Source organism: Vulpes vulpes, chromosome 2 (genome assembly GCF_048418805.1).
Source record: "Vulpes vulpes isolate BD-2025 chromosome 2, VulVul3, whole genome shotgun sequence".
In the NCBI taxonomy this organism is placed as follows: domain Eukaryota; kingdom Metazoa; phylum Chordata; class Mammalia; order Carnivora; family Canidae; genus Vulpes; species Vulpes vulpes.
In genome coordinates, this window is record NC_132781.1 from 55,668,909 (window position 1) to 55,689,329 (window position 20,421).

The 20,421-nt window shown below is 43.8% G+C and overlaps 1 protein-coding gene across 4 annotated transcripts in view; it reads right to left on the reverse strand.

The window, feature by feature from the left end:
• Positions 1 to 17,583, reverse strand: part of STXBP1 (syntaxin binding protein 1) — a 75,740-nt gene extending 58,157 nt beyond the window's left edge. For 2 of the 4 annotated variants that reach the window (XM_026009351.2, XM_026009350.2), the window contains exon 1: positions 17,297 to 17,583. In XM_026009351.2, coding sequence (XP_025865136.1) covers positions 17,297 to 17,333 — 37 coding nt within the window. In that variant the 5' untranslated portion in view covers positions 17,334 to 17,583. The remainder of the gene's footprint in view (positions 1 to 17,296) is intronic. The other 2 variants (XM_072741888.1, XM_072741908.1) reach the window with 2 other exon arrangements.
• Positions 17,584 to 20,421: the final 2,838 nt, after the last annotated feature.

A 20,421-nucleotide genomic window follows, 5' to 3' on the forward strand; every position in this document is an offset into this window, starting at 1 on the left:
TACAGTATATTCTCTGGGGTATAGCATTCTAGGTTAATATTTTGTACCTCTCAGTCCTTCAAAGTCACTGCTCTACTGCCTTTTAGCTTACACAGCTTTTGGCAAGCAATCTGTACCATCTTTATCTCCGCTCTGTATATCGTATGTCTTTTCTCTCTGGTTAATTAAACATTTTCTTTTTATAACTGCTTTTAAGTAATTTGGTTATGATGTGCCTTGGTGTAGAATTCCTCATGGCTGCTTATGCTTGGGGTTCACTGAACTTCTTGGATCTGAGAATTAATAGTTTTCATCAAATTTGGAAAGAGTTCAGCCAATAGTTCTTCAAATATTGTTTCTATATACAGCCCCCACCCCCCACCCCTTCTTCTCTCCTTTAAGGACTCCCAAGTATATACACCGTGCTCCGTGGAGTTGTCTTACTCACTGGCGCTTTTTGTTTTTTTCCTCAGGACTTTTTTCTGTGTTTCACTTTGGATAGTTTTTAGTTCTGTATCTTCAAGCTCACTGTTTTTTTCTTCTGCAATGTCTAACCCCTAACCCTGACCTTTCAGTAAAAAGAGAGATAAAAACAAAGATAGCAAGAGATTAACAACTGTTAAATCTAGGTAGAAGGTAAGTGGATGATCAGTATACTATTCTTTCAACTTTTCATAATGTTGGACATTTTTAGTAAGATTGGGGGCAGGGAAAGAATGGGTTTTACCACTATATGAGAAACAAATCTCATACAGACCTTTCACAGGTCTCAGTTAAAGCCTAAAAAAAGTTAGACTTTAACTTGAATTTCGAAGTTCCTTAAAGAATAAATAGGAGGGGTGAGGTGACACAGAGGGAGAGACACCCCACCACACAACCAAAACAGTAAAGTTCAAGGTAGCTCATCCTAGGATTACCTTAGGGAAAGCAAATTAGAAACTCAGCAGCTACACGATTGCCTCATATTAAAATCCTGAAGAGGGATCCCTGGGTGGCGCAGCGGTTTAGCGCCTGTCTTTGGCCCAGGGCGCGATCCTGAAGACCCGGGATCGAATCCCACATCGGGCTCTTGGTGCATGGAGCCTGCTTCTCCCTCTGCCTGTGTCTCTGCCTCTCTCTCTCTCTCTGTGACTATCATAAATAAATAAAATTAAAAAAAAATAAAATAAAATCCTGAAGAACTTTTACCCAAAACATGATTAGGTCTGTAGGGTAATTTCTAAAGGGTCTGCCTCAAAGTAGTCTATTGTGGAAAGCCTAGAGTGTGAAATTAACAGAGCAGGAGGGCAACTCTTGCTCGGCTGCAATGTTTTATTTTCCTCAAACCCCTAGCAACTAGCCCCAACAATACTGATGTGTCTGGAGACCAGTGAGAGGCCTCTCTCCTTCCTCTCCTAGGTACACCAGCGCCCAAGAAGATGGGCGCTGAAAAAGAACTTTAAGAGAAGAGGCCAAAGTCTGTATTGCCAGGTCCCTCTCAGCCTGGGGGCTCTGAAAACCATCTAAGCCTAAAAGGTCTTCCTTCCCATCCCTCAGCTGCAACAGAAGCAACTTTGTTTCTACTATCATTAGAGGAAGTTCATGAGGATCATCTGTGACTGGATTAGAATCAACTAGAAAGTCCTGAGCTACATCTAAGCACAACATAAGTGGCCTTTCCTCCCTATTATAACATCGCTAGTGGCTTATACCTGTCATTGTGAAAATCTACAGTGAAACAGACATGAAAATAAGACTCTGTCCCCAGGGGCAGCCCAGGTGGCTCAGCGGTTTAGCGCCTGCCTTCGGCCCAGGGCCTGATCCTGGAGACCCAGGATCGAGTCCCGCATCAGGCTCCCTGCATGGGGCCTGCTTCTCCCTCTGCCTGTCTCTCTCTCTCTCTCTCCCTGTGTCTCTCATGAGTAATAAATAAAATAAAATCTTAAAAAAAAAAAAAAAAAGACTCTGTCCCCAATAGCCACAGAGAAGGGGGAAAAAAAAAAAAACCTGCCACTGTGTTTCATACAACAGACTAGACAATCTGACTTCCTGCCCTGGGTGGGAGTCTGGATTAAACGCTTCTAAGATTGTTCCCAGAGCCAAGATTCTACACATTGATGCTATTTTGATATAGCATAAATCCCAAATTCTCAGAGCTTTATAACTATATCCTCATTTCCTCCTCAAAACAATCCTGAACAATGAAATTCATATAGACATGGATTGACTTTAAGACACAGAATAACTCTGGAAAAGTATCCAAGTGCCAAGCCTCCCAGCTTGGAAAACAAAGATTCACTCCTAAACAAGGAGTCCTGGTTGCCGGCTCAAGCTTGCTTCCAGTTTGACAATGGGCCCTGTGAGTCACAATCATAGACACTGCTCTGTTAGATTCACCTTCCTGTCTCTAACTCTCAAGGCTGCCAGCTACTCTTCCTATGTTGATCCAAAACGTTGGCATCTCTTAGGGGAAAATGCAGGCCCTTTCCTCTGTGATCTGATCCCATAGCTTCAGTCACCTAGGGAGGCCTCAATCCAAATCTCCAGCCCAGGCCTTCTGGATACATCTGTTGGCTGCCTACTGGCTGTTCCTTACACAGTCCACAGACACAATGCCTATGAAGCATACCTTCCCTGGCAAACCTGTCTCTTCCCTTTTCTATCTCAGTGAATGGCACGACCTCCCATCCCGCACATCCAAGCAATCACGATGACCTGACCCTTCTACCTCCAGATTCCTTCATGTCAATCTTCTCTCTAGCTGCTGTGACTTCTACATCCCCAGCAGAGCTCAGCATGCTCACGTCAACTGTCTCTAGCCTGGGCCACCATAAGAGCTTCTTAATGGGATCCTCTGCCGTTAGTCTCCCTCCCTCCCACCGTCTTCCATGCAGCAACCACAGATCTTTCTAAACTAAATTCTTTTTTTTTTTTTTTAAAGTAGGCTCCAAGCACAATGTGGGGTCTGAGCTCATGACGTGAGATCAAGAAGTCAAATCTCTATTGACTGAGCCAGCCAGGTACCCCCTAAACTAAATTCTAACCGTCTCTCCCCTAACTTAAACCTTCAGAGGCGTCCTCCTGCTCCTAGAATAAAGATAAAAGTCCTTCACAAGGGTAAGAAAGCCCCAAGCACCTCTCCAACTTCGTTCTGCATACTCCCTCACCCCAGATCTCCAGCTATGTTGAATTTTTCTTTCTCATTCTCTTGCCAAGCCCAGACATTCATTTACTTGATTTAATCTCCCCCAGGCCCCACCAACACCATCCTTCTCCTGGTTAACTCCCCTAATTCTCCAAGTCTCCCTCAGCCTCCCTCATTCCCCAGGCCTTGCTGGAAGCTCCACCATGTGCTCCAATATCATCATACCTCTCAGGGACTTAACCTGATGTGCTACCATTGCCTGTCTGAATCTCACTAGCACCAGATTTACTTATACACCATTATATCTATTGCCTATAGCACAGCTTTTGGCATAGAGGAGATTGCATAAATACTGTTTGAATGAATGAAAACCTTCTGTGAAGGTTCTTCTCAGAACCTTCTGTGGCACGCTGAAATGGAAACAAGCAGTGTTATATGACTGGGGTTTCTCTGACATCTCAGAAATCCTCCAAAAAAGGAGTGACTGTTGGAAAGTCTGATTCAAATCTGTATCTTCACAGCTAAGCTCCAGGAATTTTTTAAAAATTTGTTTGTTTTTCTCTATTTCTCCCTATCTCTAATTTTGTTGTTATTGTTCCTAAGAATGAAATAGATTTTCTTAGTGTGATAAACACTTAATAGCTCATTCATTTCCTACAAGTAAGCTTTTAGGCCAAATAATTAGTAGAGATTTAAAGTGAAAGAAACATCATGGGGTGCCTGGCTGGCTCAGTTGGTAGAAGCATGAGACTCTTGACCTTAAGAGTTGTGAGTTCAGGGCAGCCTGGATGGCTCAACGGTTTGGCGCCTGCCTCTGGCCCAGGGCATGATCCTGGAGACCCCAGATCGAGTCCCGCGTTGGGCTCCCTGCGTGGAGCCTGCTTCTCCCTCTGCATGGGTCTCTGTCTTACTCTCTGTGTGTGTGTCTCTCATGAATAAATAAAAATATCTTTAAAAAAAAAAAAAAGGAGTTGTGAGTTCAAACCCCATAATGGATGTAGAATTTACTTATAAATAAATAAATAAATAAATAAATAAATAAATAAATAAATAAATAAATAAATAAAGTTAAATATCAGTGGCCTATAAGAAACAAACAAAAGGAATACTGGAAATCTGTCCTGAGAGTTTGCAATCTGAGCCATCAATAGTTACTCTTGCTTCAGAGCCCCACAGACACCTATTAAGATCAGATCAGTATATATCAGAAGCAAATTGCTTTGTTTTAAGCAATGCAAATTCTCCCCAAAGGGCATCAGAATGGACAACAGCTGGCTGTTGTCTAGTGATTATTAGATCTTGTGTCTATCAAAAGCATAGTGATTGATTTCCTTGACTTTTCTAATAACTTATTCACCAATCTTGAGCAGTAAACTAATTTCTGTAGTTATATCTGTAAACAATCTGTAAATAATAATCCCTTATAGTGACTCTGTCTTCCAAGCAATTTTTTCATATATTATTTAATGTTAGCCTTAAAAGAATTGTATGATGCTGAGATCAGCATTCCTAGTATAAAAAGAGGTTTAATAAGATGTCCAGGTCATCTTACCACTAAGTGTGAGAACCGGAGGAACTGTCGGCTGGATGTTCTGACTTCTGGTCCAGAAATTTTTTCCCATTTACCTAATACTGCTTCTCATGGATTAAAAAAAAATTTTTTTTTAACTAAAAAAACTGCATGGAGGGAAAATGGTAAGCAAAACTGTGATTTGCTAAAATTCAGATGAAGTCTTGGACATCTCACCCTAACTTTCGTGCTAGGAACAGCCTTGCACAGAGCAACTGGTTGAAGCAATCAAAAAGCAGAAGCTAGGGATTCTCCAAGCATTTCTCATATAGGTGAGCCATGGACAAAGGTTCAAATTTTATGGCTGCTGAGTTGCTAGTAATGACTATAAGATTTGGCCTGACTACTAAAGAAAAGATATTTCATTAGCTGCCAAACACCTGTTTTTCTAAGAGGTGCTGCATGCCAAAAAAGCCAGAGGGAAAATCTTTTGGTGAACATTCAATAAGCCCTTTTTGGATCCTGCGGCAGATATATATACTTACATCTGATGGGTAACACGTGAATGTTACCTGAGTCCCAAACTACCTCTTACAGAAATTTTGCCCCAATATAAACTGCTAAAAAATGTGTGTGTGTGTGGGTGCACCTGGGTGGCTCAGTCAGTTAAGTGTCTGACTCTTGATTTTAGCGCAGCTCATGATCTCAGGGTGGTGAGATCGAGGAGCCCAGTATCCTGCTCTGTGCTGGGCATAGAGCCTACTTAAAATAAAAAAAAAAAAATTAAAACAGATAAGTCTCTGGCATATATTTCCATGAAAATAATAGCACAAACAGAATAAATGAGAAAGACGATCATAACAACTATTACAGGAGGTATTTTATAAATTAACAAATTTATGGGATGCCTGGGTGGCTCAGTGGTTGAGCGTTTGCCTTCGGCTTGGGTCGTGATCCTGGAGTCCTTGGATCGAGTCCCACATCGGGCTCCCTGCATGGAGCCTGCTTCTCCCTCTGCCTATGTCTCTGCATCTCTCTCTCTGTGTCTCTCATGAATAAATAAATAAAATATTTTAAAAAAATAAGTTAACAAATTTAAAGTCAATAAATTTAAAATTTTTAAGTTGAGGGAAGCCTGGGTGGCTCAGCAGTTGAGTGCCTGCCTTTGGCCCAGGGTGTGATCCTGGAGTCCGGGGATCAAGTCCCACACTGGGCTCCCTGCATGGAGCCTGCTTCTCCTCTGCCTGTATCTCTGCCTCTCTTTCTCTCTCTCTCTCTCATGAATAAGTAAAATCTTAAAAAAATAAAATAAAAGGGATCCCTGGGTGGCGCAGCGGTTTGGCGCCTGCCTTTGGCTCAGGGTGCGGTCCTGGAGACCCGGGATCGAATCCCATGTCGGGCTCCCGGTGCATGGAGCCTGCTTCTCCCTCTGACTGTGTCTCTGCCTCTTCTCTCTCTCTCTCTGTGACTATCGTAAATAAATAAAAATTAAAAAAAATAAAATAAAAAATTTAAGTTGAAATGCCTATTTTACAGGGAAATTCAAATTGCCAAAATTGACTAAAGAAGTAGACAACCTGGGACGCCTAGGTGGCTCAATGGTTTAGCGTCTGCCTTCAGCCCAGGGCATGATCCTGGAGTCCCAGGATTGAGTCCCACATTGGGCTCCCTGCATGGAGCCTGCTTCTCCCTTGCCTATGTCTCTGCCTCTCTGTATCTCTCATGAGTAGATAAATAAAATCTTAAAAAAAAATAAAAAAAGAAGTAGACAACCTGGATAAACAAAAAGCTATCAAATATTTACCCTCTCTCTTCAAAAAAGCAACAAATTCAAATACTTTTATGGATAAATGACTTCTGATTTTCAAGGAAAGGAATTCTTATGTCATCTATTCTGAAACATACAAAAAGATGGGAATCTTCCCACTTCACCTTTTTTTTTTTTTTTAAGATTGTATTTATTTATTCATGAGAGACAGAGAGAGAGAGAGAGAGAGGCAGAGACACAGGCAGAAGAAGCAGGCTCCATGCAGGGAGCCTGATGTGGGAGTTGATCCTGGGTCTCCAGGATCATGCCTTGGGCTGAAGGCAGACACTTAACCAACTGAGACACTCAGGTGCCCCAATACTGATTTTAAAAACAAACTCTTGGGACTCCTATTTAGGGCTCAATCCCACAACCCTGAGATCACAACCTGAGTTGAAACCAAAAGTTGGACACTTAACCAACTGTGGCATCCAGGCACACCAGGAGGTGTTGTTGTTTTTTTAAAAGATTATTTATTTACGAGAGAGAGAGAGAGAGAGAGAGAGAGAGAGAGAATACCCATGTATGTAGGTGATGGAAGGGACAGAAGGGTTAAGAGAGGGAAAAAATCTCAAGCAGATTTTTGTGCTGAGCTGGGAGCCCCACTTGGGGCTCAATCTTAGAACCCTGAGATCATGACTTGTGCCAAAATCAAGAGTCAAGTGCTCAACCAACTGTACCACCCAAGTGCCCCTAAATAAGGAGTTTTAAAAATATGATACTTTTAATTAATAAACTGGGAATGAAGACACGATGGGAACACTCAGCAAGAATAACTTTAAATTTTTTAAAGATTATTTATTTATTTATTTATTTATTTATTTATTTATTTATTTGAGAGAGCACAAGCAGGGGGAGCGGCAAAGGGAACAGCAGAGGTAATGGGAGAAGCAGGCTCCCGCTGGGCAGGAAGCCCAACTTGGGGCTCAATCCTAAGACTCTAGGTTCATTACCTGAGGCAAAGGCAGACACTTAACCAACTGAGTACCCAGACACCTCAATAACTTTTACATTTTCAATGAATTGTCTAAAAGGACAGAATTACAACTACTACAAGAAAAAGTAGGGGTTTCTTTGTTTCTAAAGACTGCTTATTTGGGATACCTGGGTGGCTCAGCAGTTTAGTGCCTGCCTTCAGCCCAGGGTGTAATCCTGGAGTCTCAGGATGGAGACCTGCATCAGGCTCTCTGCATGGAGCCTGCTTCTCCCTCTGCCTGTGTCTCTGCCTCTCTCTCTCTCTGTGTCTCTCATGAATAAATAAAATCTTAAAAAAAAAAAAGTAAAAACTACTTATTTGAGAGGGTGAGCACTTGAGCATGTACAAGGGGAGGGGCAGAAGGAGAGGCAGAAACAGACTCCCCACTGAGCAGAGAGCAAATCCCACACCCTGAGACACAGATGCTCAACCACTGAGCCACCAGGCGTCCCAAGTTAATTTTTATGTATTGTGTGAGTTAGGAGGTTCATTTTGTGCGTGTGTGAATTTTTTTTGTATGTGAGTGTCCACTTGTTCTAGCCCCATTTATTGAAAAGACTATCCTTTTTTTCATTAAATTGTCTTTGTTCTTTGTTGAAAGTCAGTTGGCCGTACGTGGGTGGGTCCATTTCTGAACTCAGTGTTATGTTTCATTGATCTATGTGTATGCTTTCATCAATATTCGCTCTATGTCATTTATTGTAGCTTTAAAGTAAGACTGGAAACCAGGTATTATGAGTTGTCCAACTTAGTTCTTTTTCATAATTGTTTTGCTTCTTTTGGTTCATTTGCTTTTCCACATAAATTATAGAATCAGCATATCTATTTTGTATTTTAAAAATATTTCTGGGGGACCCCTGTATGGCTCAGCGGTTTAGTGCCTTCCTTTGGCTCAGGGATCCCTATAGGGATCCCTATTTCTGGGATTTTGATTGGAATTGTGTTGAATCTATAGGCCAGTTTGGGAAAAATTGATATTTTAACAAATTTACTTTTAATATTTTAGTTTCTTAGCTATATTGCAATGTTAAAGTCATAATTCTTAGCTTCCCAAATAAGGGAGCAACCTATAAAGAGAACTGTATATAGTTTAACAGAGTTGCAGAATACAAAATCACTTCATAAAAATCTATATGGAAATTGAAATTTAAAATAGTACCCTTGGGGATCCCTGGGTGGCTCAGCACTTTAGCGCGCCTACCTTCGGCCCAGGGCGTGATTCTGGAGTCCCGGGATCAAGTCCCACATCAGGCTCCCTGCATGGAGCCTGCTTCTCCCTCTGTGTCTCTCATGAATAAATAAATTTTAAAAGAAAAAAAATAATAAAATAAAATAGTACCCTTTATAGAATGAATAAAAGCATGAGATATTTAGTATAAATCTAATAGAATATGTTCGAGGTCTGTATGCCAAAAGCTATAAAACACTGCTGAAAGAAACCAAAGAAGGCTTAAATAAATGGAGCGATATACCATATTCATGGAATAGAATTTATGTTACATTTATTTTTATCTTTTTTTTTTTTTTTTTCCTTAACATGTCTTTTTCAGTTTTCTTGGGTAGATACCTAGGAATAGAACTGCTGGGTCATATGATAACTATATTTAACTCTTTGAAGAAAGAGTTACCGTTTCCTTTCCCAGAGTGGCTGCACATTCCTACCAGGAGTGTGTAAGGGTTCCAATTTCATAACATTCTCCCCAAATTTTTATTATCTGTCTTTTTTGTTATAGCCATCCTGATGAATATAAAGTAGTATTCCATTGTGGGTTTTTTTTTTTTTTGAATAGTTGTGGGGTTTTTTTTTTAAAGATTTTATTTATTTATCTAAGAGAGAGAGATAGCAAGAAAGAGCACAAATGGTGGGTGGGAGAAGAAGACTCCCCACAGAGCTGGGAGCCCAACTTGAGCCTCGATTCCAGGACCCTGGAATCATGACTTGAGCCAAATGCAGGTGCTTAACCCACTGAGCCACCCAGGCACCCCTCCACTGTGAGTTTTTTTTTTAAGATTTTATTTATTTATTCATGATAGACAGAGAGAGAGAGAGGCAGAGACACAGGCAGAGGGAGAAGCAGGCTCCATGCAGGGAGCCCAACGTGGGACTCAATCCCAGGTCTCTAGGTCATGCCCTGGGCTGAAAGTGGTGCTAAAATCGCTGAGCCACCCGGGCTGCCCCATTGTGGTTTTGATTTCCATTTCCCTGGTGGCTAGTGATAAGCAGTTTTCTCATCTGTTTATTGAGCCATTTGTATATCTTCTTTGAAAAGATATGTACACAGATCCTTTGCTATCTATCTATCTATCTATCATCTATCGAGTTGGGGGAGAGGCAGAGGGAGAGGGGGGAGAGAATCGTAAGCAGGCTCCACACCCAGTGAAGAACCCCATGTAGGACTCAATCTCACAATCCTGTGATCATGGCCTGAGCTGAAATCAGGGATCAGACGCTTAACTGACTGAGCCACCCAGGCACTGTTCCTTTGCCCATTTTTAAATTAGGTTGTTAAAATTACATTTCTTTTTTTTTTAAGACTTTATTTATTTATTCATGAAAGACACACAGAGAGAAAGGCAGAGATGTAGGCAGAGGGAAAAGCAGGCTCCAGGCAGGGAGCCTGATGTGGGACTCGATCCTGAAACCGCAGATCACACCCTAAGCTAGGGGCAGGTGCTCAACCGCTGAACCACCCAGGTGTCCCTAAAATTACATTTCTAATCTACATATTATTTTCATTTGAAGTTATTATTTTTTCTCTATCTTTTAAATATAAAAGTGGAGGGACACCTGGGTGGCTCAGTGGTTGAGCATCTGCTTTCAGCTCAGGGCATAATCCTAGGGTCCTGGAATCGAGTCCCACATCGGGCTTCCTGCATGGAGCCCGCTTCTCCCTCTGCTTGTGTCTCTGCCCCTCTCTCTCTCTGTCTCTCATGAATAAAATAAATAAAATAAAATAAATAAAATCTTTTAAAAATAAAAGAAATTTAAAAAATGAAAATTAACTCAAAATGGATCTAAGATTAAATATAAGGCCTAAAATTATGAAACTTCAGGACACCTGGGTGGCTCAGCAATTGAGCCTTCGGCTCAGGGTGTGATCCTGGGTCCAGGATTGAGTCCCACATCAGGCTCCCCGCAGGGAGCTACTTCTCCCTCCATCTATGTCTCTGCCTGTGTGTATCTCATGAATAAATAAATAAATTCTTTTTAAAAATAAAACTATAAAACTTCTAGAAGAAAACACAGATAATTTATAAAACAGAGAAAATCTTTGTGAGTTTGGGCTAGGCAAGGATTTCTTAGCTAGGATACCAAAAACAGAATCCATAAAAGAAGAAATTGATAAATTAGACCTTCTCTGAAAAATACTGTTCATAGAATAAAGACAAGACACAAACTATGAGAAAATATTTTTTTAGAAAACATTTTTAAATAATATCACTGATAAAGGACTTGCACCCAGAATATATAGACCTCTCCAAATTCAATCATAAGAAAATAACCCAATAAAAATATGCAAAAGATTTGGACATTTCACCAAAAATATACAGATTGATACTAAATGTATGAAAATATGCTTCTCATCATCAGTCATTAGCAAAAGGCAAATTAATACCATCAGACTGGGGTACCTGGGTGGCTCAGTGGTTGAGCAGAGTTTGCCTTTGGCTCAGGTCATGATCTTGAGGTCCCTGGGATTAAGTCGTGTACCCCCCCATCAGTCTCCCTGCGGGGAGCCTGCTTCTCCTCTGCATATATCTCTGCCTCTCTGCATCCCTCATGAATAAATGAATAAAATCTTTAAAAAAAAATCAAACCAATACCTATCAGAATGGCTAAAATTTATATATATATATATACTTATATATATATATATATATATATATATATATATATATATATATTTTTTTTTTTTTTAAGTTGGCTCCACACGCAGCATGGAGGCCAACACAATACTTGAACTCACAACCCTGAGATCAAGAATTGGATGCCTGAGCAGCCTGGGTAGCTCAGCGGTTTTAATATTTTTTTTTAATTTTTATTTATTTATGATAGTCACACAGAGAGAGAGGCAGAGACACAGGCAGAGGGAGAAGCCGGGTCCATGCACCAGGAGCCTGACATGGGATTCAATCCCAGGTCTCCAGGATCGTGCCCTGGGCCAAAGGCAGGCGCTAAACCACTGCGCCACCCAGGGATCCCCAGCTCAGTGGTTTTAGCACCGCCTTCAGCCTAGGACATGATCCTGAAGACCTGGGATAGAGTCCCAAGTCAGGCTCCCTGACTCTCTCTCTCTGTCTTTCATGAATAAATAAAATCTTTAAAAAAATAAAATAAAATAAAAAGCTACATACTGTATGATTCCATTCATGTGACATTCTGGAAGCAGCTAAACTTTAGGGACAGAAAACCGTTCAGTGTTTGCTGGGAGTGGAAGGAGACTGTTCTATATTTTGATGGTTACATGGCTGCATGCAATGGTTGAAATGTGAAGAAACATTCACTAAAAAGGGTGAACTTTATGCAAGTTATACCTTGATTTTAAAATTGGAAAAAATACAGTATGTATGCAATATATTTCAAAAAATACTTGTCATTTATATGCTAACCAAAGTTCCTACAGAGGGAACCTGGGGGGCTTAGTGGTTGATCATCTGCCTTTGGCTCAGGTTGTGATCAGGATTCTACAGAAAAAGAAGTATAAGAATGAGAGAAGACTGCTTCTATCTAGATGTCCTTTTTTTTTTTTTTTAACATTTTATTTATTTATTCATGAGAGACACAGGCAGAGGGAGAAGCAAGCTCCATGCAGGGAGCCAGATGTGGAACTTGATCCCGGGACCCCAGGATCACACCCGGGACAAAGACAGGCGCTAAACCGCTGAGTGACCCAGGGATCCCCTAGATGCTTTCTTAATTTCTAACACATCCTACAAATCATGGCTCAATCAGAAAAAGGTATGTACTTAATGTGCAAATCGAAACTGCATTCTTTTTTTTTTTTTAAATTTTTTTTTATTTATTTATGATAGTTACACAGAGAGAGAGAGAGGCAGAGACACAGGCGGAGGGAGAAGCAGGCTCCATGCACCGGGAGCCTGATGTGGGATTCGATCCCGGGTCTCCAGGATCGCGCCCTGGGCCAAAGGCAGGCGCCAAACCGCTGCGCCACCCAGGGATCCCCGAAACTGCATTCTTTTCCAGAGGAATGTGATTCTTATAAACAAATATGAGGAAAAATTATGAGCAGCTAGGAAACAACAAGAAAGAGAAACAGTACATTTGAACTCCTTGCATCACTGTAATATACTGACAAAACTTCAGGGAACAGAAATAAACTCTGGATTACAACATGGATTTACATGATTGAAATGTCATCTATTAACATAAAACAGACATAAAATGCCACAAAAAATGAAATCTTCCTTTCTCTTACAACCTCTTTGTAGAGAGCAGAAAACAAGTATATTTTATAGAAAGAAAATAAAGATAAAAGGGTCAAGATATGAGCAGAACTGGAAACAGAAGTTAGATCAGATCACAATTTATCCATAGGTTCTTCAGGCAGATTCTCTCATTTTCCAGTTCCTTTGCACTTAAGATATTTTTTTTAAAAAAAGATTTTATTTATTTATTCATGAGAGACACAGACAGAGCTAGAGAGGCAGAGACACAGGCAGAGAGAGAAGCAGGCTCCACACAGGGAGACAGATGTGGGACTTGATACCGGGACTCCAGGATCACACCCTGGGCCGAAGGCAGGCGCTAAACCACTGAGCAACCCATGGATCCCCAAGAAATTCTTTTAGGGGCGCCTGGGTGGCTCAGTCAGTTAAGCATCTGCCTTTGGCTCAGGTCATGATCCCAGAGTCCCAGATCAAGCCCCAAGACTGGCTCCCAGTTCAGCAGGGAGTCCACTTCTCCCTCTGCCCATCCCCTGCTCAGCTCCCCACCGCCTCAAATAAATAAATAAAATCTTTAAAAAAATTTTTTTAGGGGCACCTGGGTGCTCAGTGGTTGAGCATCTGCCTTTGGCTCAGGTCATGATCCCGGGGATCAGAGTCCCACATCAGGCTTCCCTCAGGGAACCTGCCTCTCCCTCTGCCTATGTCTCTGCCTCTCTCTCATGAATAAATCATGAATAAATAAGTAGTCTTTTAAAAAAAATTTTAAAGATTTTACTTCTTTAATTGAGAGAGAGGAAGCACAAGCAGGGAGGAGGGGTAAAGGGAGAAGGAGAAGCAGGCACCCCCCCTGAGGAGGGAGCCCAAAACAGGGCTCAACCCTGGGATCATGACCTGAGCCAAAGGCAGACCCTTAACCATCTGAGCTACCCGGCTGCCCCTTTCAAGAAATGTTTCTGAGACTCCTTTCTCCCCCTAAACTCTGGCCCCACAGGACAGCTAGCGCTTGTGCTCAAAATCCTCTAACACTTACTGGCCTTTTTTGTGGATCTTTTCACTTTGATAATATATACTGAATTTACTGTGTGCTAAGAACCATGCTATGTGCTATAACTGCACTACCTCATTTAATCCTCCCAGAACCCCACAAGGTAGATGCTATAACTCATTTTATAGTTTAAGAAACTGAAGCACAAAAAGGTTCCATTATTTGCCAAAGTCACATGGCTAATGATTGGTGAGCCAAAATTTTATCCCAGGCAGTCTAATTCCAAGAGCCCATTCTCTGAATTGCTATACGTAAAGGTTAAGCCATTTGTTCATCTACTGAGTACCAAGCACTAATTCACACACTAAGGATAGACAAAAGAATAAGACAAGGTTCTACTCTCTCCTGAAGGAACTTCTGGTCTAGCTGGGCAAGACTATCAATAAAGACAGGCAATTCACAGAGTATATCCTACATGGGGGAAGCGATAGGGGGTGAAAGGGAAAACCTGGCAGTAACTCCTCAGGATTGTCTATGTCTGTCACAACAATATGAGTGTCCCATATTTTAGTCTCCCATAGTTCCTAGCTGGCTGTGAACTAACATTGCTGAATAAACAGTTTAAAGTAGACCTACCTCCTCTATTTCTGTTGTCTGTTCCTACTGCCATTCTAAAAACTCAACTCAGAAAGATGTGACAAGGAGCCAAAAACTACACTTATCGTGCTCTCCATTGTATGCTTCATTCATTCACATTCAATAAATATTTATTGATGGTTGACTGAGTCCGCCACCATTCTCAGCATTGAGTACAGTGATGAACATGCCAGATAAAGACCCTGCTCTCCTGGAAGCGATATTCAAATGGATGAAACAATCAAAGAAATACAAAAAAAAAAAAAAAAAAGCCTCACAAAAAACAAATCTGAACAAGATCATTTCAGTTCATTTTAAGTGCTACAAAGAAAATAAAATGAGGAAATACAATCAACAGTGACTATCAGGTGTTAATTTAGATTGGGAAGACCAGGCTGTCTATGTAGGAGACATTTAAACTGGTGCATGTTGGTTAAAAAAAAAATCTTGGGACACCTGGGTGGCTCAGCGTCTGCCTTTGTCTCGGGTCATGATCCTGGGGCCCCGGGGATGGAGTCCCACATCGGAGCCTGCTTCTCCCTCTGCCTGAGTCTCTGCCTCTCTCTCTCTCTTTCATGAATAAGTAAATAAAATCTTTTAAAAATAATAATAACATTTTAAAAATAATAAAAATATTTATTTTACTTTTATTTTTTAGAGAAAGAAAGGAAAAATTAGAAACCCAAGCCAGAATTAACCTGTGTCATTGACAAATAATTGCAATAGTATTTTTCCGGAAATATATACACAACTCAAATGTTATCAGAACAGTTGCTGTTCACGCATTCACCATTTTATGTAAAATTAATTTGATTTTCATAAAGAGTGGTCTTGCTTTATTTCAGAAAGGAAATTTTAGCCATTACTGCATTATTGATTTTATCATTATGCTGATTTCTAAAAGGGGAGGGGGGAAAAGGGGCTACCACATATACAAGGGTCCTGGCAAAAGGATGCAAAAACTTATTTCTATAACAGTTAAGGTTTTTATCTTAAAAGCACAATATTCAAATATAACATCTGAAAGAATGTAACATATAACAACATTCCGCATTCCAAAACCCTTTTAAAAGGCTACTGGAAGGAAATGGTATATACAGAATAATGAAGAAAGTTATCTTTTACTAATGTTGCAAGGAAATGGGTATTAGGTTTTAAAAAATTAATTAACACTGATTTTGGCAAATCATTTAACTGCTAACAAGACTCTATTTCTTTCCCACAGGTAAAATGACATTAGAAGATCCCTCATGGGTCCTTCCAGCCCCAACAGCCTTGATTCACCTAAGAAAATAGAAGGTAAACGATTCGGGAACTTTACTGCATGAGGAAGGCAGGTATTATTGTGGGCACTCTTCAAAAGTTGCTCATCTGGGGTCCAGTTTTTATCACAATTTTCTTCTGATGCAATAGGTCAGGTCAGGTTGTACAACAAGTGGGAATATTTCCTATATATCAACGGAAGAACTGGGGAAGAAAAACAGTTATGATGCCCAAAAGGAACGCTACACAGCTAAAAACGTTTGACGAGAGAGCGCTATAATAATAGAATCACTGGAAAGGAAATACGGTCATTTCCACCACTTTTATTATCTTTCCTTTCTTATCATCTCCTGCAGAGAAAAGCCCAGTTTTAATTTTCTTCCTAAATCCGAAAGAGGTAGCAAAAGCCACAGAAAGCCTTATACGTTTTTTATTAAAGAAATCGCCAAAACGCCGAAGAGGCACTGTCTACACACCTACCATCAATCTTATTTAGCACCGAGGACGCCGTTTCCAAATATTATCACCAACAGCCCTCACTCCGCTGCAGCCGACACTCAACCACCATCCATTTTTAAACATCCATTTACGCGGAGCCTTTCATCCAAACCCATCAACAACCCTTTCCTCCCTGCAAAACGTCCAGCCAAGCCAAGCCAGGGCTGAGTCCTGCCAACAGGGAGACTGCAGACTGCGGTGCTGGGCAGGGCCGCTCCTGCCGCCGCTCGCAGAAGCTTTCCGCCTCTCCCGAGAGATTGCGAAGGGGTCGGGACCCAGATAAGACCCCGCCCTTACAGTCACGACCCCGGAACGCGAGGAGGAGAGAGGCGGCCTCAGCGCAGCAGAGCCGAGCCCTTGGAAAAACAGGCTGCTTCTCCCCGGCGGGCAGCAGCGGCCCGGGCTGGGCGACAGGCTCGCCGCGGCCCGCGCGCGCCGAGCGGTTCCCAGGTGGGTCTCCGCAGCGGGGGATCGCGGCTCGGGCTCCCGCAGGGGGGTGGGGGTGGGGGTGGCGGCGCGGGCCGCGATCTCGCTCGTCACGATTCACCAAGCAGAGTGGGAAAGAGGGAGGGACTGGAGGCAGAGAACGGAACGGAACCAGGGAGCTCGGGGAATAAAGAAGGCGAGGAAGGGAAGAGGCGAAGGGGGAGGGAGGTGATGGGAGTGAAGACGAATGGGGGTGCAGGGGAGGGTGTTGGGTGCAGAAGGGGAGGGTAACGGGCTGCAGGGGATAAAGGCGAGGTGAAGGGGAGGGATGGGGTGCTGGGGTTCGTGAAGGGGGAGGAAGAAGGAATGGCGTAAAGGGGGGATGGGGTGAGGGGAGAGAAACGGGGGTGAGCAGGGGGCGATGGGGTGGCAAAGAGGGAAGAGCGGGATTGGGGATGCAGGGGGAGGAATGCGGGAAGGGGAGAGCGGGGGAAGCAGGGAAGCGGGCGCCGGCCGCAGGAGGCCGGGAGGGACTTCCCTGAGAGGAGGGCGGCGCCGGAATAACGGGACCCTCCCAGCCCGGAGCCCCCGGCCGGGCGGGGCGAGCAGCGGGCGCGGAGGCCAGGGCGCCGGGGGCAGGTAGGGCGAGCCCTTGCCCGCAGGAGGACCCCGACCCCACTTACTCTCTCCGACCACGGCTTTGAGGCCAATGGGGGCCATCGCGCTGCGCGAGTCTCCGGGCTCCGGGTCTCCTCAGGCGACACCCGCGGACACCGCTACCTCCCCGGGTCCGCGCGCTGTGCCGGCCGCAGACCTCCGCTCCGCAGCCGCGCTCGGGCTCGACTGACGCACGGACTCGGCGCGAAGGCGCGGCGCGAGCCAGAGCGAGGCTACCGACCTGCCGGCGCGCGCGCGCGGGCGGGGCCGGCCGGGGGCGGGGCCTCGCGCCAGCCGTCAGCGTCACCCGCCCGCCTCCGCCAATCGCACTGCGGCCCGGGAGCTCAGCCCCGCCCCCCGGGATGCGGCTGGACGCGAGGCGGTCCCTGGCTGGCGCGAAAGCCGCGCCCTCCCCCTCACCTCACGCGCCGCGCGCACCCCGCCTGTCGCGCGCTCCTGGGGCGCAGGGTCCTAAAGTCCCCGCCGCCGACTCCGCACCTGGCCACTGGCTGCTGATGAGCTCGCTCTTCCTGAAACCACGTTATGTCCTGTGTTTCCTCTTCTGGGAACCCTCCATTTTTCCGCTGCCCACACGAGGAACTCAGAGACTCCTAACCACGACAGAACTGGAGGTTAATCGACATCATCTCTCTCTGGGTACCTATATCCACGTACCCACCGTTCACGGAGTTCTTACTTGTCAGGGTCCACGCTGAGCGCTTTACTGCATCATCTCATTAAATCCTCACAATAATTAAGAATTGTTTTTAATCTCCATTTTCAGGTTAAAAAAAATAAACAACCCAAGGCTCAGAGAATTGAGCACTAGAGTTGCTCTCAGGCTGTGTAACATTGGTTAGTAAATATTGAGTGGTCTCTCATGACTCTATGCAAGCTATTATTCCGGGCTTTGGAGCTACGGCCATGTACAAGGCAGGCTGGGATCCGAGTTTTTGGGCGCTTAAAGGCTAGACATTTTGAAGTCCCAAATCTGATAGGAATATGCTGTAGGACAACTCAGGTCTCAGCATCTCTTTACCGGAGTCCACGTTACCAAAGTGGTCGCAGGTCAGTTTTTGATGGACTTTCTTTGTTGATGAGGGAGGTTACTTTTTAAATATGGCACAGGACTCATCTGGCTTCAAAGAAAAGCAAAAAAGTGAGCCGATTAAAAATCAAAAAAGGCTAGGAGAGCTAGAAGTCATAAAATCAGTGAGTACTCGTTAAAATTTTGGAACAATTCTGTGAGCTAGAGACACACAGAGAGAGGCAGAGACACAGGCAGAGGGAGAAGCAGGCACCATGCAGAGAGCCCCATGCGGGACTCATCCCAGTAATGTGGGATCATGCCCTGAGCCAAAGGTAGATGCTCCACCACTGAGCCACCCAGGCCTCCCTAAGTCCTTTTTGCTTAATGTTATTAAGATGTGTAATAATATTTATAGATGAAGAAATTGAGACTCAGAGAGGTTAAGAGCTTTACTAGTGAGTGACAAAGGAAAGATCTAATTCCAAAATCTGAATTCTGAATCACTAGTTTACACTGAGCAACAGTTAAAGAAACTGAGGCCCATAGGAGGACTTTCCACAGGTCACACACTATAAAGAATGGCAGAGCCAGGACAAGAGGCCACATGTCTTAGTTCAGCTACCAGCCCCAGGGCAGGAAGATTTGACCATCTTCTTGTCCCCACCCCAATTTACCTCAACAGAACTTTCACATGGCTTCACAGGGAGTGTTTGTCTATCATTTCACATCTGGGCTCTGCCTTTTACCCAAGGAAGGTATTAATAGTCTCAGTGTAGGAGGAGATGATTTGTAAATGTGAGGGAATCTAGGATGCACTTGTAATGCTGCATGCTCCCCCCTTAGCCACCAGAGACTGCCCCCTCAAGGAGCCAGTATTTTTGTTTGTTTGTTATTATTATTCATGAGAGGCACAGAAAGAGGCAGAGACACAGGCAGAGGGGGACTCAAAAAAAAATTCTTTGAGCCCCCTGCAGGACTCAATCCTGGGACCCTGGGATCACGCCCTGAGCCAAAGGCAGATACTTAACCACTGAGCAACCAAGGTGTCCCAAGGAGCCAGTATTCTAGCTGAGGAGACAGCCAGGAGTCAAGGAGTCAGATGCAGCATTGAGTTACTGTCCTAATAAGTGCTGAAGCAGGACAGGCGCTGTGAGAGTGAGTGACAGAGCACCCGACCCAGTGGACCTGATGAGGTACAATCAGGGCAGGCTTCCTGAGATGAGCAAAAGGTAGCAAGAGGGGTCTGGGAGAGTGTGCCAGGCAGATATTCAGAAAATGCAGAGGTCGAGTGCCAGAAAGGAGTTTGGCTTTTCCAGGAACTGAGAGGAGGCCAGTGTGATGGAAAGAGAGTCTGAGGAGCAGGTTAGAGAGGAAAGCCCCAAGGGGTAGGCCTCACTGCAAGGCTCCAGGACATTTTGGTAGCTGGAATCTGTGTGGCACTTCCTCAAAGGTCACAGGCAAATAAAATATAGCAGTTTGTTATTTCCTGCAGGGGGAAGGACAAAAAAAGAATTTTTTTTTCCAGTGGATGTGTACCTGAGATGTTCACTAGGGATGGCAAAAATCGGAAAGGATGTTATTCTAAATAAGGATGTTTGAAAAAGCAAGTCAGGTGACAGACTGTGAACTCACTCAGGAACCCCTGACTCTGGAGTGGTGGATTGGAATCTTCCTGGATGTGGAATCCAAGATCTGGCTTGAGACCTTCTGATATCTCTGAGCCTTGATTTCCATATCTGTCAAACAGGACAATAAAGTTTCCCTGCTATTCTGAGGCCTCAGAGGAGCCAAGCGAGATGACCTGCCTCCCCCTCTTTTTAAAGATTTTATTTATTTATTCATGAGAGACACAGAGAGAGAGAGAGAAGCAGAGACACTGGTAGAGGGAGAAGCAGGCTCCATGCAGGGAGTCCGATGTGGGATTCCCACCCGGGACTCCAGGGTCACGCCCTGGGCGGAAGACAGGCACTAAACCGCTGAGCCACCCAGGGATCCCCTGACCTACCCTTTAAGGTAAACTCATCATGTCAGTCATCATGCCTACTATCCTTTGATACAGCCCAGACATCACTCAAAGGGTCCTCATGAATATTCACTGATTCTCACTACAGCCCCACGGGG